Here is a 21,026-nt window from a genome sequence, read left to right as displayed (position 1 = left end):
GACATGTCAGACCTGTTTTCAAAGGGAGGGAAGGACACTTGTATTCACTGTTGTAAATGAAACAAACAAAATCAAACAATACTGCCAATCACTGATGCCACATGGCAGAGATGGACAAAGGAATTATGGGAAAATATATTCAAAAAAGGAACTTCTGTATTTCCTTCTGAAAATTTCAGCTACTGCAAAACAAAATTAACATCCCAAGGAAACAAGAACTATCTTTTCATTAAATTGAAAATAAAACAGATAAGTGTTAGACTATACTTCCAATTAGACTACAGCTCATATTTATATACCTTTAAAATAATAAAAACACCCCATGGTGATTCACAGGAACACTATAAAACAAAATTTGGCATAATATGACACCATGCTAAATAGGGAGACAGGTCAGGTTATCAACAGCTTGATCCAAGAGGGTGTTTTGAGGAGTGCCTTAAAGGAAATAAATGAGGTAAAAAGTTGGAGAGGTGTAGAGCAGGAATTCCCTTAGCAACTAACAGTACAGCCACCACAGGAAGAACATTGGGAATGGCCAGAAGGTCAGAATTAGGAGGGCTATGGAGCTGGAGGAGATGAGAAAGATAGGGAGGGTGGAAGTTATGGAAGGATTTAAATTCATAGATGAGAAGTTTGAAATTAAACCATTGCTTGATTGGGATGAATATAGATCACTGAACAACAATTGTGACAGGTAAATGGGACTTGATTTGAGTTAGTCATTGGGAACAGAGTTTTGGGAGAGAAAAGCATGGGAGACCAGTCAGGAATGCAATGGAATAATTAAATCAATAAATAACACAGGTATGAATGAGGATTTCAGCAGATGACCTCAAAGGGGGCAATGCCAGTATATGTTACAGGGTGGTGAAAACAAATGTCTTAGTGATGTTGTGAATGCGTGTCTGACATTCTCAGGGTCAAGTGTGATACTAAGTTTGTGAGCCGCTTGTGTTACTCTGAGACTATTGCCAGGGAAAACAATGGTGTTAGTAGCAACTGAATGGAGTTTGGAGTGGGGACCAAAAACACTAACTTGTCTTCTCAATATCAGATTGAAGAAAATTTCTATTCTTCCACTCTTGGATGTTGTTGGATCAGCAGTTTTGATATTTTAGTAGCAATAAAGGTGTCAAGGGAGATGAGAGGTCAGGCACAGCTGGGTGTCATCAAAATATATGTGAAAACTAACACCATGCTTTTGGATGATGCCATCAAGTAACACCATGTCAATGAGAAATATAAAAGGATTAAAAATAGATCTTTGGGGTAAATCAGAATTAATGATACAGAGACAAAAGCAGGAGCTATTTCAAGTAATATTCTGGCCATGAGGAGATAGTTAAGAGTTGAAACAGGTGATAGCTTCCCACTCTGTTGGACAATATTGGAGAGGCATTGCAGGGTCATGTGTCAATTATGTTAAAGCTGCAGGTAGTTTGAGAAGAAAGAACAGAGATTTTTACTTTTGTTACAGTCACACAGAAAATTCAACTCTGAGCTAGTAATGAAAACCAGATTGGAAGGATTCAAACATGAATTTTTAAAGGGATGCATACTGTTTTTCGTATACATGAACATACACATTAAAAGCAGGAGTTCATTCAGTCTTGAGAAACTGCTCTGCCAGTTGATAAGATCACGGTGAACCTGATCATGGACTCAACTCTACTTTTCTGTTTACCCTTTATTACTTTGACTCCTTTGTCTAATTCAGGCTTTAAAATATTCTATAAAACTGCGTGTACTGCATGCTGGAGAAGAGGATTTCACAGTCTAACATTCCCTGAGATAAAAAAATTCTCATGACTATCTAAAATGGGAGATCGTAATTTTTAAACTGTATCCCCTAGTCCTAGTTTCTTGCACAAAAGGAAACATCCTTTCACATCCACCCTGTAAAGACTTTGGAGGATGTTATATTTCAGTAAGATCACCTTTTATTCTTCTAAGCTCCGATGGACAACGGCCTAACTTGTCCAATCTTTCCTCATAAGATCACACTTCCATTCCAGGAATTAGTAAAGTGATTTTCTTTTCTGAACTGTTTTTAATGCAATTATATGCTTCCTTAAGTAAGGCGGCACAAATTGTAACAGTGTTCCAAATGTGGCACACCAGAACCCTGTACAATTTAATAAAGCTTCCCTAGTTCAATATTATATTCCCCTTGCAATAAATACCAACAAACCATTTGTCTTCCTAATCACTTGCTGTATCTGTTTCTTGTGATTCACAGACCAGGAGACCCAGATCCATCTGAACCAGAGTTCTGCAATCTCTCTCCATTTGAATAACATAATGTTTTTCCATTCTTCCCCCTAAAGTAGTCAAATTCACATTTGTCATCAGCTAAAGTTTTACTTTGGGATATAATAATGTATAAAAAGTAATTTAAAAATGTTAAACAATATCCAACAGAAGGTGTGTTGTCATGGTTTGATGTCCATGTTGAACTACATTGCAGTGTTCCTATACTCAGTTGGAAAAAGTAAGAACTAAAGGTCTCGTTGACTCTTTCATTCTCCTGTAGAGGAACACTCCCTTTTCCTAAAACCCCAATTTCACCCTTCCTATTAGGGAATGCAGAGTACCATTTCTAGAATAGAGTCCATTGGCAGGTCAGCACTCACTAGTACAGGATTTATAATGGTCAAACAAAGGGAAAATGGGGGAAACTAATCTGACACTCAGAAATTCTGCATGTATCCTTGAAGCTTATTATTCAGTTTAGACTATCAGAGACTCCACACAATTTTAACTAAAATTAAAGATTAAAAAAAATACATCTGTGCACATCTCATGGATTCAATGTTGAATGACCCTCCTAAGTAAATGAATGTCATCTGAACCAAAAGCATTGATTAGAAAAATGCAAAAAGAAATCATGCAGATAATTAACATCCTTCTGGTGATTTCAAGGCAAGATGCAGAAATGAAATCCAGGGTAAACCTTTCTCCAGCATTTTGGAAGACATTTAGAGACAGGATCGCATTTTATTGACCTGTGCAAGTTGGGAAAAGCAGAGAAAATCTACAAACTTTTCCAGTCTTGTCAATGTGGCAGAAAACGACTTGCCATCAAAGCTGGCCTCTCTTCTCCAAAGTCCCCTCAACAATCTGCAATTGGTACCTGGTGACGGCATCGACAGCCTGTACAAACACGCCTCCAACAGATGGACAACTTCGGTCAAAAATTCATGTTGATTTTTTTTCTTGAACAGTCCACTCCAAAACCAACTTAATTTTAAAGAAAATTGTTTAGCAAGTTCTAGTAATTTCAATCTTTTACAAACCATTTCTTCTTCACTTTTTCATGTCAGAATATGCCTAAGTGTTGTCAAGATTGAGTTACAATTAACCAAACATAGTATAATCCATTCTAGCCTTGCAATATCTTTAGCACAGGATACCTCTTTTAATGGGATTTGTTAAAGCAAATGGTACATGGCAAAGACTTGAAATAGTATTAGTTAAACTTATCCATCCTCTTACCCCATTTTTCTCTCCAAGGCACCAACTCATGCTAGGTGTTCTAACGTACCACTAGCATTTTAGCTCTTCTTCATTGTGTGAGCCCAGAAAGTAGATCAGCAGGCTAAATGTCCGTATAAGCATTCCACAATGCTAAAACCTTTTCTTATTGAATTCTGATACCTGGCCTTTCAACAGCAAGAATTGGAGTTGGGGGTGAGAATGCAGTGGTCTAACAGAACTTTTTCACCTGTAACCTAGGTGCGCTGGAAATAACAACAATCCATCAAAACTTCCAACTGAACTCACTTAGCTAAGATCAAATATAGATTATCATGGCCTGAGTGGCCAGAGAACCTGTTACTTAAGACCCACTTTTTGCACAAATTAGCACAAATGTGAAATATGACCAATTCAATCAATGGGATTTCTAATGTAGAATATGGTAACTATCTAAAAGAAATCTACACCAGGGTTTATCAATAAACACAAAAGAACAATTTATTTATTGTAACAAACTTATTCATAATAAGTGTCAAAAATGGACAATTAATTACTAATATATAAAAATTTAAACCATGACTAATTTAAATCCAAATGCATACATATTTAATCACAAATAGAATTAGAATTAGCTTTAGTGTCACACGTACTCATATGATTACAGTGAAGAGTTTACAAGTCGCCACTTACAGTGCCATCTGAGATACAAAGCTACCTAGGTACAGATTCTTAAACACAAATTCTTAGAGAAAGGAATTAGACAGGTAAAGACATAAGAAGTCCAGCAATAAATTAGAAAAATAGAGAAATAAGCATTCAGTGCTTCCAACTCAGACTGTGGCAGACTTCATCTCAAAGCTGGGAGTCCGAGTCTGGAAGCCAAGACTCTGAGACCACGCTGAGGCTCAGAGTCAGGTACACCTGAGGCTGGGAGTTTGAGTCCACGCTGACGCCAGGAGTTCAGGTCCACACTTAGGCAGAAAGTTTGTGTTCACGCTGAAGCCCGGAGATCAAGTCCATGCTGAGGCTGGAAGTTTGAGTCCACACTGAGGCCGGGAGTTTGTGTCCATGCTAAGGCTGGGAGTTTGAGTCCACACTGAGGCTGGGTGTTTGAGTCCACACTGAGGCCAGGAGTTCAAGTCCACGCTGAGGCTGGGTGTTCGAGTCCACACTGAGGCCGGGTGTTTGAATCCACAATGAGGCTGGGAGTCTGGGTCCACATTGAGGCCGGGTGTTTGAGTCCACACTGAGGCCGGGAGTTCGAGTCCACGCTGGGGCCAGGAGTTAGAGACCACACTGAGGCCGGGAGTTAGAGTCCACACTGAGGCCGGGAGTTAGAGTCCACACTGAGGTTGGGTGTTTGAGTCCACACTGAGGCTGGGTGTTCGAGTCCACACTGAGGCTGGGTGTTCACGTCCGCACATGAGGTCGGGAGTTTGAATCCACATTGAGGCCAGGTGTCAAGTCCATGCTGAGGCCAGGGTTTTGAGTCTGGGAGTTCAAATCCATACTAAGGCCAGCATGTTGAGTCCATGCTGAGGCTGGCATGTTGAGTCCATGCTGAAGCCGGGAGTTCAAGTCCACGTTGAGGCTGAGAGTGTGCACTGGCTTTCCCCATGGACATTGCCGATTTCATCCAGGGATGGAAGGTAAAAGGAAAAAGAAAAAAAGTTGCAAAGAGAGGGAGAGAAAAACAAAAAGATTCAGATGAAGTGGATGGACTCTGGCTTGGGAGTCCTACTCCACAGCCGTTATGGATGTATCAAGTAGAATAGATCAACCAGACAGACAAGATAGTTTTACAGGAATATTGTGGGTGGGAAACAGAGGTAAAATGAACAAAGTCTGTGGACCAACAGTCCAAACAATAAGGGGGAATGAGGTGGCTTACTCTCATTTATTTTAGGTTTTACATGTGATGATATTGCATCATTCTTGACAATAGTGAGTCTCAATTTGGTAGCCAGTCAGTTGGATCTGAATCCTGAGTTGAGTTAGAAGTTATCCTTTGCAAAGCCTTTAAGTATTATGGCATTTCAACTCTCCAGGATGAGAAAGAGAGAGAGGGAGCATGAACAAGACAGAGAGAGGAAGAGAGAGAGAGGAAGAGAGAGAGAGAAAGAGGGAGAGAAAGAGAGAGAGAGATGTAGCTTGATTATAGGCTTTTTAAGGTCTAGGGCCCACTGCTGGTTTCTTTTAGTTCTATGATAAAGCTGCTACTTAAAACCAATCTCTGAGATGCTGCTGAGCAGTTTTTGTTTTTCAACTCAAAGGTACCACATACCAGTTTATCTCACAAAGTAACAAAAACAGCTTTGGAAAATGTTGCACACATGCGTGTAACCGATGAGTGAACATCACAGTTCCACTTCTGCTTTGAGTGCTAAAATTAATTGGTTCTTTCTCTGCAACAAACAGTCCAAATCTCCATTTTCTAATTTATATTTCAAATAAAATATATGTAGTCCTTACACAATGCTTTTTACTGTATATTTTTCAATAGCATGCTAGTTAGTGCATTTTTCTAACTGTGATAGACGAATAAGACAGTTTATAGCATCATCATAAGAAGGTTCAATGATCTTGCTCTTTCTTGTAGCTTCACAGCAAGATGAAGCCATCATAAGATATTTCGTAAATAATGATACCTCAGTGGATTCTGTAGGTATTCTGTAGCAACATAACAAGATCAAGATTTATACATGGAGGAAGTAAGTGAAAAATCAAAATAGAAAAATCTCTGCCATTACCAAAAAGTTGTGAGCCATTTGCAGATCATAATAAAGCAGAAATGTGAAGAATTAACACCAAAGTTTTATAAAATATCACTTTTATAAACTAGGGGTTCCATGATTCTATGGATAGCACTGGTTTAAGAAGGCAATTTGCCACCAACTTCCCCAGAGCAAGGATAATAAACCAAGGCCTAGCTTTTGATGTCCACGTCCCATAACTGGAGAAATAAAGTTTGCCATGTATCCTGTTCATTGACAGAAGAATGTGGTGATTAAAAAAAACATTTGTTGCATGGCTTGACAACAGTTTGCAGCTTACATACTTGCTTGTTGCTTCAAAATAGAATGAAACTACAAATCCTTAGAGACACTCTTGAATTGTAAGAAGTTAGCGAAATGCCACACCGGGTACAATGATTCGAATGGGAGAAAATATCTGATGTGTTCTGTTTTACTTTGGCAAGACCTGAACAACAGATGTAGTTTAATTGAAAAGGTGGAAAGTGGTACATCAATAACAACCACAACTCCACCAGCAATACCTCAGTGACAAAATTAAATCAGAAATGCCCAGAAATCTGATGAAGGATGTGCTCATGCCAGAGGGTACTGCCTCAAAGCATGGCCAGTTTACATGCCACATAATCCCATTTTCAGATAGTACTGTGAACAGAGAGGATACCTCAATAAAGTGAATGATTTACTCTATTACTGTGAGAAATTATTCCAAGAATCCCCAGACTCTATACTGCAACAATTATACATTTGAACGACAAAGAATGTTAAAGCAGGGCAAGATTGTTGTCTGGTGGCTCGGTCTCTCAAAACCGTTGGAAAAGAGGAAATAAAAATTGCTTGTGATATTTATCATCAGGAAACAACAGAACTGTTGATTTCATGTTGCTCTCCGTCAGAACCATAGGAATGTCTTGGGACAGACCTCTTCAGATGGAAAAATGTTCTTAATTGTAGTATATCACTATTCCAGATGGATAGAAGTTAAGTATCTGCAGGGTCACACTTCTGAAACAGTCATTATATCACTGAAAGAGGTATTCCAACATGTTGAATCCGAGGCCTTGTAATCTCAATGGACTATAGCTTGTCCATGAGTATGTTAAAGAGTTTACATCATCGTAAATTTCAACATATTTACTGATAACCGAGATAGCCTCAAGCCAATGATGAAGCTCAAAGATGCCAGAGTACAACGAGAGTATTACTGAAAAATGATGACATTCAACTTGCACCATTTGAGCACTGTTCATCAAGCTCATTAAGGACAAATGGAAGAACAGACATCACATATTCGGATCTACCTCATTCAATCTAAAATAGCTTACCTCCATGTGATCTCCTCATGGGAAGAAGATTGACAACTCATGTCCCTATTCTCCCACATACATTCATGATATATCTACAATATGATGACTTATTAAAAGTGAGCAAGAATGAGGATGAGTTCAATTTCAGTGAGATTTAGAACTATTGCTGAAAATGTGTTGCTGGAAAAGCGCAGCAGGTCAGGCAGCATCCAAGGAGCAGGAGAGTCGACGTTTCAGGCATGAGCCTTCTTCAGGAATCTTCAGATTTAGAACTATGACAAACATCACAAAGCTTGCAACCTAGCAGGTCTTCAACTAAGAGTGCCAGTTTGGATTTGAGATCAAGCTCATTAAGGACAAATAGAAGAACAGACATCACATATTCAGATCTACCTCATTCAATCTAAAAATGGCACAGTAAGAAACAACACATGCGAACTCGCTTTTACATAGAAGCAACCTTCCACACAACTGAAGCAACCATCATAAGTCAACAGACTGGGAATGCTGAATTCCTTGACAGATCCAGTCTAATTGCTGAACCAGAGTCATCTATCAATTCTCCTTCTATCCAGCAGAGAAGAAACTGAGAATATACTTAGGTAGACCAGAGCAACAATCACAAATTAAAGCAAGAGACATGGAGGCAGATATAATATAATAGAAAATGTAGTTTAAGGGCTTTTGTCTGTCTGTGATTCACCAATGAGGCAATACACATCATCATAGGAAATGGTCTTGCTCTGCCATATGCTGTCTTGTAAGCAACCACACAAAGGATAAGATTGCTTCTTTCAAAGTACTTTAATATGGAACTATATTCTCCAGATTCATTTCTAAATCTTAAATGCTGCTTTTCAGATTTGGTAAAATTGACAACGTTTGAATTATGATGGGCCCTGGGATCACCATTTGTGAATGAACTGCTCCATGATACTGACCAAGGGAGATAGTCTGAACATGGTAGTCTAATGAGAGGGAATTAATAATGAAAACAAACTTTGAAAAATAAACTGTATATGGAGAACAGAGAAACAGATTGAGAGTTTAAAAGAAACACTTTATTTCCGTATCTTAGAAAATAGACTTTACATACAAATCTAATTATCAGAATAAACAATAACTATCACAAGGAATGTCCATTCTTTATTGACAAGGTTAGTCTACCTTCTTCAACACAATATATGAAGCAAAACAGAAAAATCTAAAAGAAGCTGTATCATTGTAGTTAGATGAAAGGTTCTTCTCCCTCTTCAGGTGACAGGATGACCTCAGCACAGTCAGTCAACATCACCTAGAGGAGCAAGCCAGTTGAGGACCACTATAGAGGCAGTTGGCATCACTGAGAGAAATAGGTGAGAAAAGGACCCTGTGACATGTAGTCAGAGACAAAGCTAGATTCATTGAAGCTGATTGGAATTGATGCCTGCACTATTATATAGGAAGGAGCTAGATTTTCATGAGTATCTCATGAGTTGTTAAAGTCTTTTTTATTCTTAAATCTTAACATAGTGTACAAATTGGTCGTAAGGTTAATAAAAACATAGAAAAGACAAAATAAGTAATGCCTTTCTATAATTCTCTAGAGTCAGGGAAGTTTCCATTGGACCAGAAAGGAGCACAAATATACTCTGTTCAAAAAAGGAGGATGGCAGAAAACAGGAAACTATAGGCCAATTAACTTGAGACTGTCTTGGGAAGGGACCAGAAGTTTATGTAAAAGAATTATAGTTGGACACTTAGAAAAACTCTTAGTTAGGAAAAATCAGCTTGGTTTCATTGAAGAGAAATCATGTTATTTGAAGGAGTAATTTGACTGTGGATAAAGGAGAGTCTGGAGGGGTACTATACTTGGATTTTCAGAAGGCATTTGATAAGATGTTACACCAATGGTTATTGTGGAAATGAAAAGCTCATGATATATGGAGTAACATACTGACAAAGTTAGAAGATTGGCTGGCTGACTGGCTGGCACAAACCAGACAGGATGCACACCTTCAGCAGCATTCCCTCTGATTTTTTTGCTGGCTGCATGGACCTCTGAGAATTGTACATGGCAGTAACTTCTGGAATCGGAAGTCAATGCTGCGATTGGCATGCTGATGTTGATCACCGTGTGTGGAAACTTGTGGCTGAGAGGGAACAGAAACTGAAATTGCTGGAAAAGCTCAGCAGGTCTGGCAGCATCTGTGAAGAGAAATCGAAGTTAACGTTTCAGGTCCAGTGACCCTTCCTCATAACTGACCCAAAACACTAACACTATGATTTTTCTTCATAGATGCTGCCAGACCTACTGAATTTATCCAGCTACTTATAAAGTGTTTCTGACTTACAGCTTCCATAGTTCTTTCAGTTTTTATTCAGCTGAAAGGGAATGTTGGTCTTCAGTATTATTGGTGGAATATTGTCTGGGTCCAATAGCCATTGCAGTATCCAATACACTCAGCCATTTCTTAACATAAACGTGCAGTGAACCAAGTTGGCTGAAGATTGGCATCTGAGATGCTGGGGGCCTCCAGAGGAGACAGAGATGCATCATCTGCCTGGCACTATTGGCTGAAGGTTGTTGCAAGTGCTTCAATCTTATCTTTGCACTGATGTGCTGGGCTTTTTGATAGGTTTTACAACAGTTCAATTGTTCAACTGTCATCAGGAGAACTTAAATTCCAGATTTTTATTGGTTTCAAATTCCACTGTTTGTCATAGTAAGATTCAAACTGAGTCCCCACAATATTACCTAGGACTCTGGATTATTGGTCTAATGACAATACTACGACCAATGCCATCATCTGACTCACAAAATGATAGGATGCTGGTACAGTACATAATCAAAAAGGCTAATGTGATGTTACCCTCTATCTAGAGAGGAATTTAACATAAAGGTAAGGATATTATCTTCAGTTGTGCAGGACATTTGTGAGATCACATTTCAAATATTGCATTCAGTTTTGGTCTTCTTTTTAAGGAAGAAAGCAAATGCATTGGAAACAGTTCAGAGTCTGATATCTGGAATGAATAGGTTTTGTTATGAAGATAAGTTAGACAAGAGTGGGCTTGTTCACACAGGAGATTAGAATAATGATGGGTGATTTAAATTGCAAAAGATTCTGCAAAGTGTTGGCAATACAAGGATATTTCTGCTTGTGAGCCAGTCCAAACAGTGGTGCACTGTGTAATAAAGTAGAAGTGGCCTTTTGAGGAGAAGGATGAGGAGAATTCTTTTCTCTGAGAGTTGTGAGACATTGGAACACACAGCCTCAAAAAGCTGAACTGGGAACGGGGAGGATGAGAACAGGAAGCCAGGAAGGGTTTGTAGTCTGGGAGTGGGCGGCCAAAGGCCAGGACTGGAAGCCAACCACCATTTTGCCAAAGTCAAGAGGGAGAACCAATCCTTTTGCCAATACTCGGAGGTAGAGTGGGGAATTGTTATTTAATTAATTATTTATAAGAACACTAATTATTTATATGAGTGTCCACAATTCTTGTGAGGATGGCTCTCAATTTTAGTTTCCCTCCCCCGAGACATAATCATCTCAGCTGAGGTCTTTTCACTCTGTCCCTAATTCTTCCTTACCCTCAGAACAATCCTTCCCTGGTATCTAGTCTCCTACTCTCAGACCTGATCCTTTCCTGTGACCTAATCTCTTAGCTATGGAACCAATCCTTCCATGAGACACACTCTCTCTTCAAAGCCCCAACAGTCCATCCTGAAGAACCAATATCCTCTAACCAGTGGACAATCTCCTTCCCAATCCCAGAACCAACCCTTTCATAATTTCTCCTCTCCTCATCCCAGTATGTTGTTATATGAAGAATACTGTGGCAGTAAAAACTGTCTGATCTAGCTTTGGTTTTGGCCTACTGGTCTCATGTTGTAGAGGTCTGATAAGCAACATCAATAGCTCCTGAATTTCTCAATTCCTATGCAGAGAACTAAATTTATGTGGCCAGGCAAACTAGGATTTCTCAAATTTACTTGTATGTGCCTCTATCTTCTTGTTCTGTTTTCTTCTTACTTGAGGGTAGATTTATTCCCACTCTAATCTATCAATTTCTGTCATTGTCATAAGCATCTCAATCAAACCAGCTAAGCACTTCTTCAGATAATTTCTAACCAGAATATAAGTTGTATTTTTTAAAAATATAGATGATAGCTGTCCATCTCACTATCACAGGATAATTGGGGTCTGAGTATGTTACAGATGCTTTATTCAAGTCTCAGTGACTCTGGTAATGTGTAACAAAAGGTTTGATAATTTCATATTTAATTGAAGTAATCTCTCTGATTTCTCTCCTTTATGCTGAAAGTTCCAGGCTATGCTTTTACCTCTGTTTAATTATGCTGTAGTGATTGCTCTTAAATAGTTATTTTTCAATCAGAATTTCAGCAGCCAGTGATGGCAAGATATTGATTGGGCAGCATATGATAATCAAGCCCCATTATCCTTATTCAAATGCCTAAAATAGTGTAATTTCGGAAGATTCTATGGACAATTACAGAAGGGAACTCTGACCTATTTGCCCCACCCTTTCAGCCTGACATAGAATTCAAGACAATTCATTTTGAGCAGAATGGAACTTTACTGTGCTGCCTAATCCAACACTACACAATGTATTCTGTTGTCATGTGGTTTATTGTGGGACGTTGCCATTGCTCTTGCCTATTCAATGGAGGTGGCCTTCCATCTTGTATGATTACGGTGCTGCGGTGGTCAATACTGTGTTAAGCATTGGCTTGTGTGGGTCAGTAGTCGCTGCTGCAGAAGGTGACAAGAAAGTGCATGATTTGCTGGCCTCTATCTTCTCTGGGCTCTCTCTTTTGTCAGCGAAGTTTTCATTTTGGCTTACTACTTCCAATGCCTCTTCAAACAGTTATCCTCCAAAGGTCAAGGCTATCTGACTATCTCCTAGTTGTCATTTTCAATGTCCCTCATCTTCATATCTCACTTATGGGTGTCCTTGTAGTGAATGCCCAGGAGGTTGTCGCCCAGTGGCCAATAGGCCATACAGAAAAACTTAGGGTATACAACTTTCATTTATCCGATATGTATTATAATTTGTGATGTTTGTGGGTAGCATTTAACATATCATACCAAGGGAGATAATTACAAAATTATTGTCCATTTTGTAATGGATACTTATTTCTTCTCCTTTTTCCTTCAGAATCCTTTGTATTCCATTGATTTGTTGCATTTTGTCATCCTTCATCTTCATTCTCTCCTCCAATACTTTCTTTTATTATTTCAACTCTCACTTGGCTGGTGAGCAATTCAAGAATGATTTTTTTCCTAATATTCTTCTCAGTAAACACTACTTGCCTAATTCTGCATATCCTCTAAAGCCTCACCATCCTTTCAGGGATAGCAACTCACATCCAATAAAGATATTTTTCCTGGTATGTTTGAAGAATACTTTACAGTCTTTTTAACGTTCTTTGTAATTATCTTACCCTCACTCTTTGCTTTCCTTACCCTGCCTTCTCTCCTTATTTTACCTGTATTCTGGATTATTTTATTTATTTAGAGAATGTGAACTTCACTGGTTGGGTCAACATTTACTGCCCACCTGTGGTTGTTGTTGGGAAGGTGGTGGTGAGCTGCCTTTCTTGAACCATACAGTCCATGTGGTATCAATAGATCTACAATGCCATCAGGCTTTGTTCTTTTTTTTGATGCACCAACATTGAAGGAACAGTGATATACTTCCAAGTCAGGATGGTGAGTGGCTTGCAATAGGGAACTTAGTGATGGTAGTGTTCCCATCTAATTGCAGCCCTTGTCCTTCTAAATGGTAGAAGGTGTGGGTTCAGAAGGAGCCTTGGTGAATTTCTGCAGTGCATCTTATAAATGGTACCCATCAGCAGTGGATGGAGTTAATGCTGAGGGTGTGGTGCAATCAAGCAGGCTGCTTTGTCCAGGTTGCTGTCAGCTTCTCGAGTGTTGTTGGAACTGCACTCATTCAGGCAAGTGGGAAATATTCCATCACACTCTTGACTTGTATCTTGTAGATGGTGGACAGATTCTGGTGAGTCAGGAGGTAAATTGCTTGTTGCAAGACTTGGTAAACTATAAACTGTTTTTGCATTTATTTTGCATTTATATAGCTAGTTTTGGTCAGTTTCTGGTCAATGGTAGCCCTCAGGATGTTGACAGTGTTAGATTCAGTGATGTTAGTGACATTGTGTGTTCAGGGCTGATGGTTAGATTCTTTCTTGTTGGAGATGGCCATTGCCTGGCACTTGTGTAGCATGACTGTTACTTGCGACTTTTCAGGCCAAGCTTGGATATCATCCAGGTTTTGTTGTATTTACATATGGACTGCTTCAGTCTCTGAGGAGTTGCAAGTGGCACTGGATATTTCTGCAATCAGTAGCAAATATCCCCATTTCTGACCTTATGGAAAGATAATTGATGAAGCAGCTGAAAATGGTTAGGCCATGACACTGAGGAACTTCTAAGCTTCTGTGATGCAGTAATAGAGACCTTCCCCCGGACTAGGAGACCTAGGTTCAAGTCCCACATGTTCCAGAGGTGTGTAATAAGTACTCTGAATAGGTTGATTAGAAAATATCTGCCAGAGGAACTCCTGCAGAACTGTCTTGGAACTGAGATAACTAACCTCCAACAATCACAACCATCTTTCTATGTGCTAGATTTGAATCTAGCAAGTGGAGTGTTTTTTCCCCGATTCCCATTGACTCTAATTTTGCTAGGACCTTTCATGCCACACTCAATCAAATGTGGTAATAATATTAAGAGAATAACTAGTTATGCTTTATTGACAGTTTAAAACCTATTTATCTATCTGCAATATTCTGAAATGTAGCTTTTTTAATGGGATATATTTATTTTGCAGTGGGATCCCACATTTTTCTCAGTTACTTGATCATTAATCACAATGTCTTTATCCCTGTAGGCACACGAACAAACTGTTTCAGAAAGGAATCTGAGTAGCAACTAATGACCAGAAATTTTACCTTCTCTATTTACACCCATCTATATTTCCAGCTTTGCCTTTTCTTTCCTATTTGCTCCTTCCTAGCTATAAAATTACTGAAACCTTACTGAAAATCAAGAAATGTGGATAGCCCACTAGATAGGTGGAGGGACAGGTAGTATTGAGGAGATGGGGAGGCTGCAGAAGACACTGTAGGAGGGTGGGCAAAGAAGTGACAGATGGAATACAATGTGGGAAAGTGTGAGTTCATCTAGTAGGAAGAATAGAGGCATAGACTATTTTCTAAATGGGGAGAAAATTCAGAAACCTGAAATGCAAAGGGACTTGGAGTCCTAATCCAGGATTCTCAATGCAATGTTCTCAATTTATTTTGAGAGGACTAGCATATAAAAACAGGGTTGTATTTCCAAGGCTTTATAAGGCTTTTGTCAGACCACATTTAGAGTAGTGTGAACAATTCTGGGCCCCATACCTCAGGAAGGATGTACTAGCCCTGGAGCGGGACCAGAGGTGGTTCACAAGAATGGTCCCAGGAATGAAAGTCTAAACATATGAGAAACATTTAAGGACCCTGGGTCTACACTCAATGGAATTTGGAAGGATGAAAGGAGATCTAATTGAAACTTAGAGAATACTGAATGGCCTGGACAGAGTGGATGTTGGGAAGATGTTTCCATTAGCAGGACAGATTAGCAACTGAGGGCACAGATTTAAAATAAAGGGAAGACCCTTTAGAACAGAGATGTGAAGAAATTTCTTCAGCCAGCCAGTGGTGAATCTTTGGAATTTATTGCCACAGAAGGTTGTCGAAGCCAGGTCATTGAGTATATTTAAGACAGAGACAGATAGTTTCTTGATAGTCAAGAGGATGAAAGGTTACGGGGAGAAGGTGGGAGAATGGGATTGAGAAAGTTATCAGCCATGATTGAATGGCAGAGCAAACTCAATGGGCCAAATGGCCTAATTTCTGCTTCTATGTCTTATGGTCTTATAGATGAAGAGTTGATGTGGGGATGTTATTCAGCTTGGTTTGGTATGTAGGAACCAGTATTTGGGACAGAATATGTAATCGAAATAATCAAGTGTTTAGTTGTGCACAACCACAATGAGAATGACATGTCTCCTACTCAACTCTAAGAAACAACTTCTTTCTCTTCATATCCTGTTTCACCTCATTGTTTATATTATGAGGAAAATCGCTCCTTTGAACTCACCTATATTACGAAAGTGTATAAAAAACAAATACTTGTATCATAAATAATATTGCTTAATTGACTGCTTATGAACAAAGTTAGGGCTTTGATCTACAGCCTAACTTGTAACCGCTGATCTAGGAGGTAATGGTTCAAGACCCAACTTCTCCAGAGATATTATAACAGGTTGATTCGAAAAATCCGTAACTGCCACAAGTATACTTTTTCAGAACGTAGATCCCTAAAGATTTTCTAAAGATTCCACTTTTAGAAAATAGCAATATGTTGTCTTACTGATAAAGTTTGTAAATTCACAACTATTCAAACTATAAGTTAGCATGTATCCTTGACATTTCAAACACTATGTCTTAAAGTGTCAAAACTTTGCAAAGAAAAGCCCTTCTATCATGAACTCTCAAGGGCAAAACTGGCAGTATCTAATGTACAGATCCCATTCACCAACATTTAGCCTCGAACTGACCACAGGATGTATCTAATAATACTACCTCCTCCACCCCCAAGTAGTGATCAAGTGCAGCTTCACCATACCAGCTAAACATTGCAACTATGTTCTGCCTCCTGACATCATAGGTGATGAACTACTTTACATACATGCTAGTATATTTACAATTTACATGGCCATTTGTTTTAATATACTTTTGGGTACAATTAACATTTTCTGGGTTGAATACGATTCTAAAACCTGATATATCTGGTTCTAGCATTGGCCATGGATAACAATATTAACATTACATGCCAGAATACTGAATTAATTGGTTCAGTGTCATGCATATGGATAATATAATATATTCAAAATAAAATAAAAGGGACCAGATGCACTTTAAAGCAGGGAAGAAATCAGCAAGAAGCACATAGGAAAACAAAAAAAAATTCAATACTCCTGAACAATGAATTGATTAAACAAAGATTGATACATTTTAATATCCAACAAGCTCAACCAAACTAAATAGCAAATTTCTCCCATCAAAAGGGGCATCGCTTTGCATAAAAGACATGGTAAACGCTTTCTAATTTTGTTGCTGGAATAGACAATTGTATTCTTCGGCTCCTCATATCCTCCAAAAAGCAATTATAATACAAATGGTTTTTTAAATTAACATTTTGTCACTTTTATCTATATATAAGTATAAAAATGTTAACAAGTTTTTAATGAAAAAGTGAAGAAACAGATATCCATAATTTTGGGGAACTCCAGTAAGAGTATTTGAAGGAGCAATCAAGCCTTGTTTCTCTTACTCTCAATAAATCTCAAGTTGCTGATGCTAATTGACTTGTGTTTTACTTTAGTATTTATCCAACAGAAAATAGTGCAACAGTGCTAAGAACAGCCCTTTCCAAACCTCCAGGCCCCAAAAATTCAAACAGGACAAATGGGCAAGAGAGAGGTATGTTCAGATGGAAACATACTTCATGAGGCTGCATGGGCTATACTGCTAGGACTTACCAGCCATGCATGACTCATGAGCCAAGGCTTGTATACCCCAGATTTGCTGAGATGCAAAAATAAGTAACTATGTTGGGAGATCAGTGCTGTTAAAAATATTTCAATCTCTATCGGTGACTTCTGAAGTGGAACAGCATGAATGGAAATGTGTAAAAAGCATACATCAAGCAAAATTGGAAGCACAGCAAATTAAGAAGAGCTGTTTGTCTTTCTCTGTATGATTCATTCTCAGTTTCTTTTTTTGAATAGTATGACATCATTTGCGATTCAATCACTTCTCTCCACTATGGTAGTACCTGCTCCTCACGGAGTAGCTGGAGCTTTTTGGCTTTGCTTTGTCGATAGTATTCCATGATCATCATAGCTGCGTAGATCTTGCCCACGGTAAGGTCAGTTGCTGTAGGCAGGAAGGTCAGAAGTCAAGAAGAGGATTTAGAAAACTGAAACAGAGAATTGTGGTTCAATTATCCAATCTCCCCTGGACGTGTCTTCTAAACATCTTGTAAATTTTCATTCATACTACTTTTGAATGCTCTGAAATCTGTTAACTTTCACATAGGCACAATGAGAAAGATGAAAACAATTGATGATTGATTTCACTCTCTCAACACATGATTTTCACTGAGAGTTATCCACAGGAACCAGCTGTATAGCCAAAGTTTATAACCATCTGTTTCTGAAGCACTTCATTTATAAAAAGTAAAATAGAATTTGAAAATAGAAGAGGACAATATTATTTTTGTAGCTAATGAGCTATGAAGAGAAGCTAAGTTTGACAGTGAGTTCTCTGATGACTAATGGTCAGTGAGGATTAAAGGATGGTGTCTGAACCCTGAATGAAAATAATGTTATCACGAATCTGGAATGATGATGATGAATGGAGTGCAGGAATCTTAAATAAACTTGCACTGAGTTGCTAGCTTTGGTGTCAAGTTTCAAATGTCAGAGGATAGCTGATTCTGCTGTAGATAAGAATTTTACAAATGTCAAACACTGGTTTTACAGTATAAATTAGCCACTAAGAAAGCAATTGAGCAAGTCCATATATCAAAAATGAGCAATAATACCAAAACCCATGTTTAACTGTGGTGTTAGAGTTAATCGGGGGGAGGAGATGAAATTAGAGAATTCAGATTATCATGCTCTTTCCCAATAATGTCACTCACTTGGTTCACATGTAGTATTGTAAGTGACATGACAGGAACCTGCCCTCCTGGTGGTATGCTATGAAAAGATATGAGATAGGCTGGGGATTTTCCTTGGAGCAGAGAGGTTGAAGAGGAACCTGACCGAAGTCTACAAATTATGAGAGGCATAGATAGGGTAGATTGGAAGGAATATTTCCCTTTAATGGAGGGTTCATTAATGAGGATGCATGGATTGAGGGTAAGGGGAGGGAGGTTTAGAGGGGATTTAAGAACTTTTTTCACTCAGAGGGTGGTGAATATCTGGAACTCACTGCCTAAAAAGGTGGTAAAGGCAGGAATGTCATAAAGTTTATGTAGTATTCGATGAGTACATGAAAACCCATAGGATACAAGGTAATGGGCCAAGTGGTGGGAAATGGGATTAGAGTAGATAGTAGGCTTGATGACCAGTGTGGGCTTGATGAGCTGAAAAACCTCTTTCTATGTTATAATACTCTATGACTCAATATGTAAAGAACTGATGACAAAGAAAATGGAAGTTATAATGAGATCTTCACTTACATTTGTGAGGCGTGACCAGTAGATCAATTGTCTTCTGTGAGAGGTTTGGCCAGATAGACATCATTTCTTTCCTCAATTCTCGGTCCATTTGATGTTTATCAGCCCCTCCTAAGAGATAAAATTGGTAGAACATTTGGGATAAATTTTAAAAAGGCTGCAATTATTGCAAAAATGTCTTTATGGGCAACCACAATGGAACAAGGCTTGCTGTGCCACATGCAGATAGTACAGCTGGAAAGTTTCCCTATATTATCTGGTTGTCTGCAACTGAGCAAAGCAGTCGTGGTATACAACTGAATTTTGTTTTACTGCCTGAAAGTAAGATGGAAACAGGTTTAATAAAGACAGTCAAGAGGGAATTATATGGTTATTTAAATAGAAACAATAAGCAGAGTTACTGGGAAAAGGCAGGAGAATACTTAGAGGTGCTGCTCAGCTTCTGCACCCTACACCAGTTTTGTGATTCTGAGATGAGAATACAATAGTTGATAATGTGAAATTATGTGGCAGTAAACCTTCATTTAAATGTCGGGGCACATCCATCTTTCACCTTTTAAATATTGTGAAATAATTATTCACAAGACTTATAAAAATCTTCACAATTTGTTTTTGTTCGTATATGGTGGTAGTAACTACACAGTAGCAGAGGCATGACAGTTAAATAAAACCCACACTATACCTTTTGCTATTTTGATATCCAAGGCTGTCCTAATAAGTGCCATAAGTGTGGAGTTGAAGTGCACGCTGTTGTCTTCAGCAACTGGTAAATCCATTCGCAGAAGCCTCTGTAGGGAATCAATCACAACGAACCTAGCCCAAAGCACTGTTTGCTGTTTGGCTGAGTTACCACAAATCACCTGTATGTTCCTTTCATTTTAATCTAAACATTGTCAAATAATTCATTCCATTCATGTACAAATATAAATACATTGGTCATCATTGCAATTTAACACGATGCACACAAATATTCCGTGGAACAACACACAATGCAATGGTCATTCCCAGTTCCACTTGAGGTACTAACATCCAGTTAACAAACACAAGAGATGCAGGTGCATGCAACATGCATAAGTACCCCACAGGACAAGCAGTGCAGTCAAGTTGACACAGAAGCTTCCAAGGAAAAGACACTGGATTTCATTCACAGCTACACTATAATAGGCTATTGCTTAAAATCTGCTCTCTCAATGCAATGGAGCATTATTCAAGGATAAGTAACAGCAGCATTCAGAGGTTCTTGAGTGAATTAGGAAGGAACAAGTATAGTGCATTTAATGCAATTAAAGCTGGAGACAATGAAATGATTTCAACATTATTTTTCCGAGAAGTGCAATGCCAGTAATAGGGCTGAAAGAAAGCGAAAGATACAGTAATTGAGAGAAGGTAGGCAAAGAAAGCATGAGATGGTTGGGTGGGGTTTGGGAAGGGAAATGAGACAGTGGGATAGCTGAAGCATGAGAGAGTTATTAGGAGAGCTGTCCAGAAAACAAGTTGTGCTTATATAAGGAAGAATAGAACTCATTTAATCCATATATGTTCTCAATCCAGGGTTGCGAAGTCTTCTACTTTGTTGAGTTAGTGACATATTTCTGTGGCTGTGTGCCTATGAACATGATGTTTGGACAGGAAACTATTGTTCCTCAGGTGGTCTCCATATGTCTATCAGTAGTTGCACTGGGTCCTCAGGAGTGTACCATTATTTCATTATTCGTAAAGGGTCTCAGCCAAGCTGATCTGGTTATTTGTCTTGTGAAGTGGAACACTCTGAAGGCACTCAAGTCCTGAACATGGTAGTGTTAACATTTAAATCAGGACTACAATCCCAAACAGCATTTTGACTGTGAAGACCACTCTCAGGAATGACTGAACTCAGTACAATGCAGAGTGACAAAAAGGACACAAGGTCCCATCAACAGGCAGCTCCTTATGTATATCAAGGATAGATCATTAGATTCTTCTTTGTTGAAGATGATCATTACCTGGTATTTGTGTGGTGTGAATGTTAGTAGCCAGTTATTAGTACAAATCTAGATATTTTCCAAGTTTTGCTGCATGTGGGTATGGCCTGCTTTAGTATCTTAGGAGTTGTGAACAGTACTGATCACTATACAATCATCAGTAAATATCCTCACTCCCTGACCTTATGATGGAGAGAATGTAAT

At 38.7% G+C, this 21,026-nt stretch overlaps 1 protein-coding gene across 1 annotated transcript in view; it reads right to left on the bottom strand.

Moving 5' to 3' along the window:
- Nucleotides 1-21,026, bottom strand: part of LOC132835847 (voltage-dependent P/Q-type calcium channel subunit alpha-1A-like) — a 518,300-nt gene that overhangs the window by 44,494 nt on the left and 452,780 nt on the right. Inside the window, exons 40-42 of the mRNA XM_060854942.1 lie at nt 19,544-19,649; nt 18,865-18,972; nt 17,452-17,552 (exon numbers count right to left, since the gene is read on the bottom strand). Coding sequence (XP_060710925.1) covers nt 17,452-17,552; nt 18,865-18,972; nt 19,544-19,649 — 315 coding nt within the window. The remainder of the gene's footprint in view (nt 1-17,451; nt 17,553-18,864; nt 18,973-19,543; nt 19,650-21,026) is intronic.

The sequence above is a fragment of the Hemiscyllium ocellatum genome, chromosome 45 (assembly GCF_020745735.1).
Source record: "Hemiscyllium ocellatum isolate sHemOce1 chromosome 45, sHemOce1.pat.X.cur, whole genome shotgun sequence".
NCBI classification, from domain to species: Eukaryota; Metazoa; Chordata; class Chondrichthyes; order Orectolobiformes; family Hemiscylliidae; genus Hemiscyllium; species Hemiscyllium ocellatum.
Note: the sequence above shows the minus strand (reverse complement) of the source record. Positions and strands in the feature narration are given on the sequence as shown.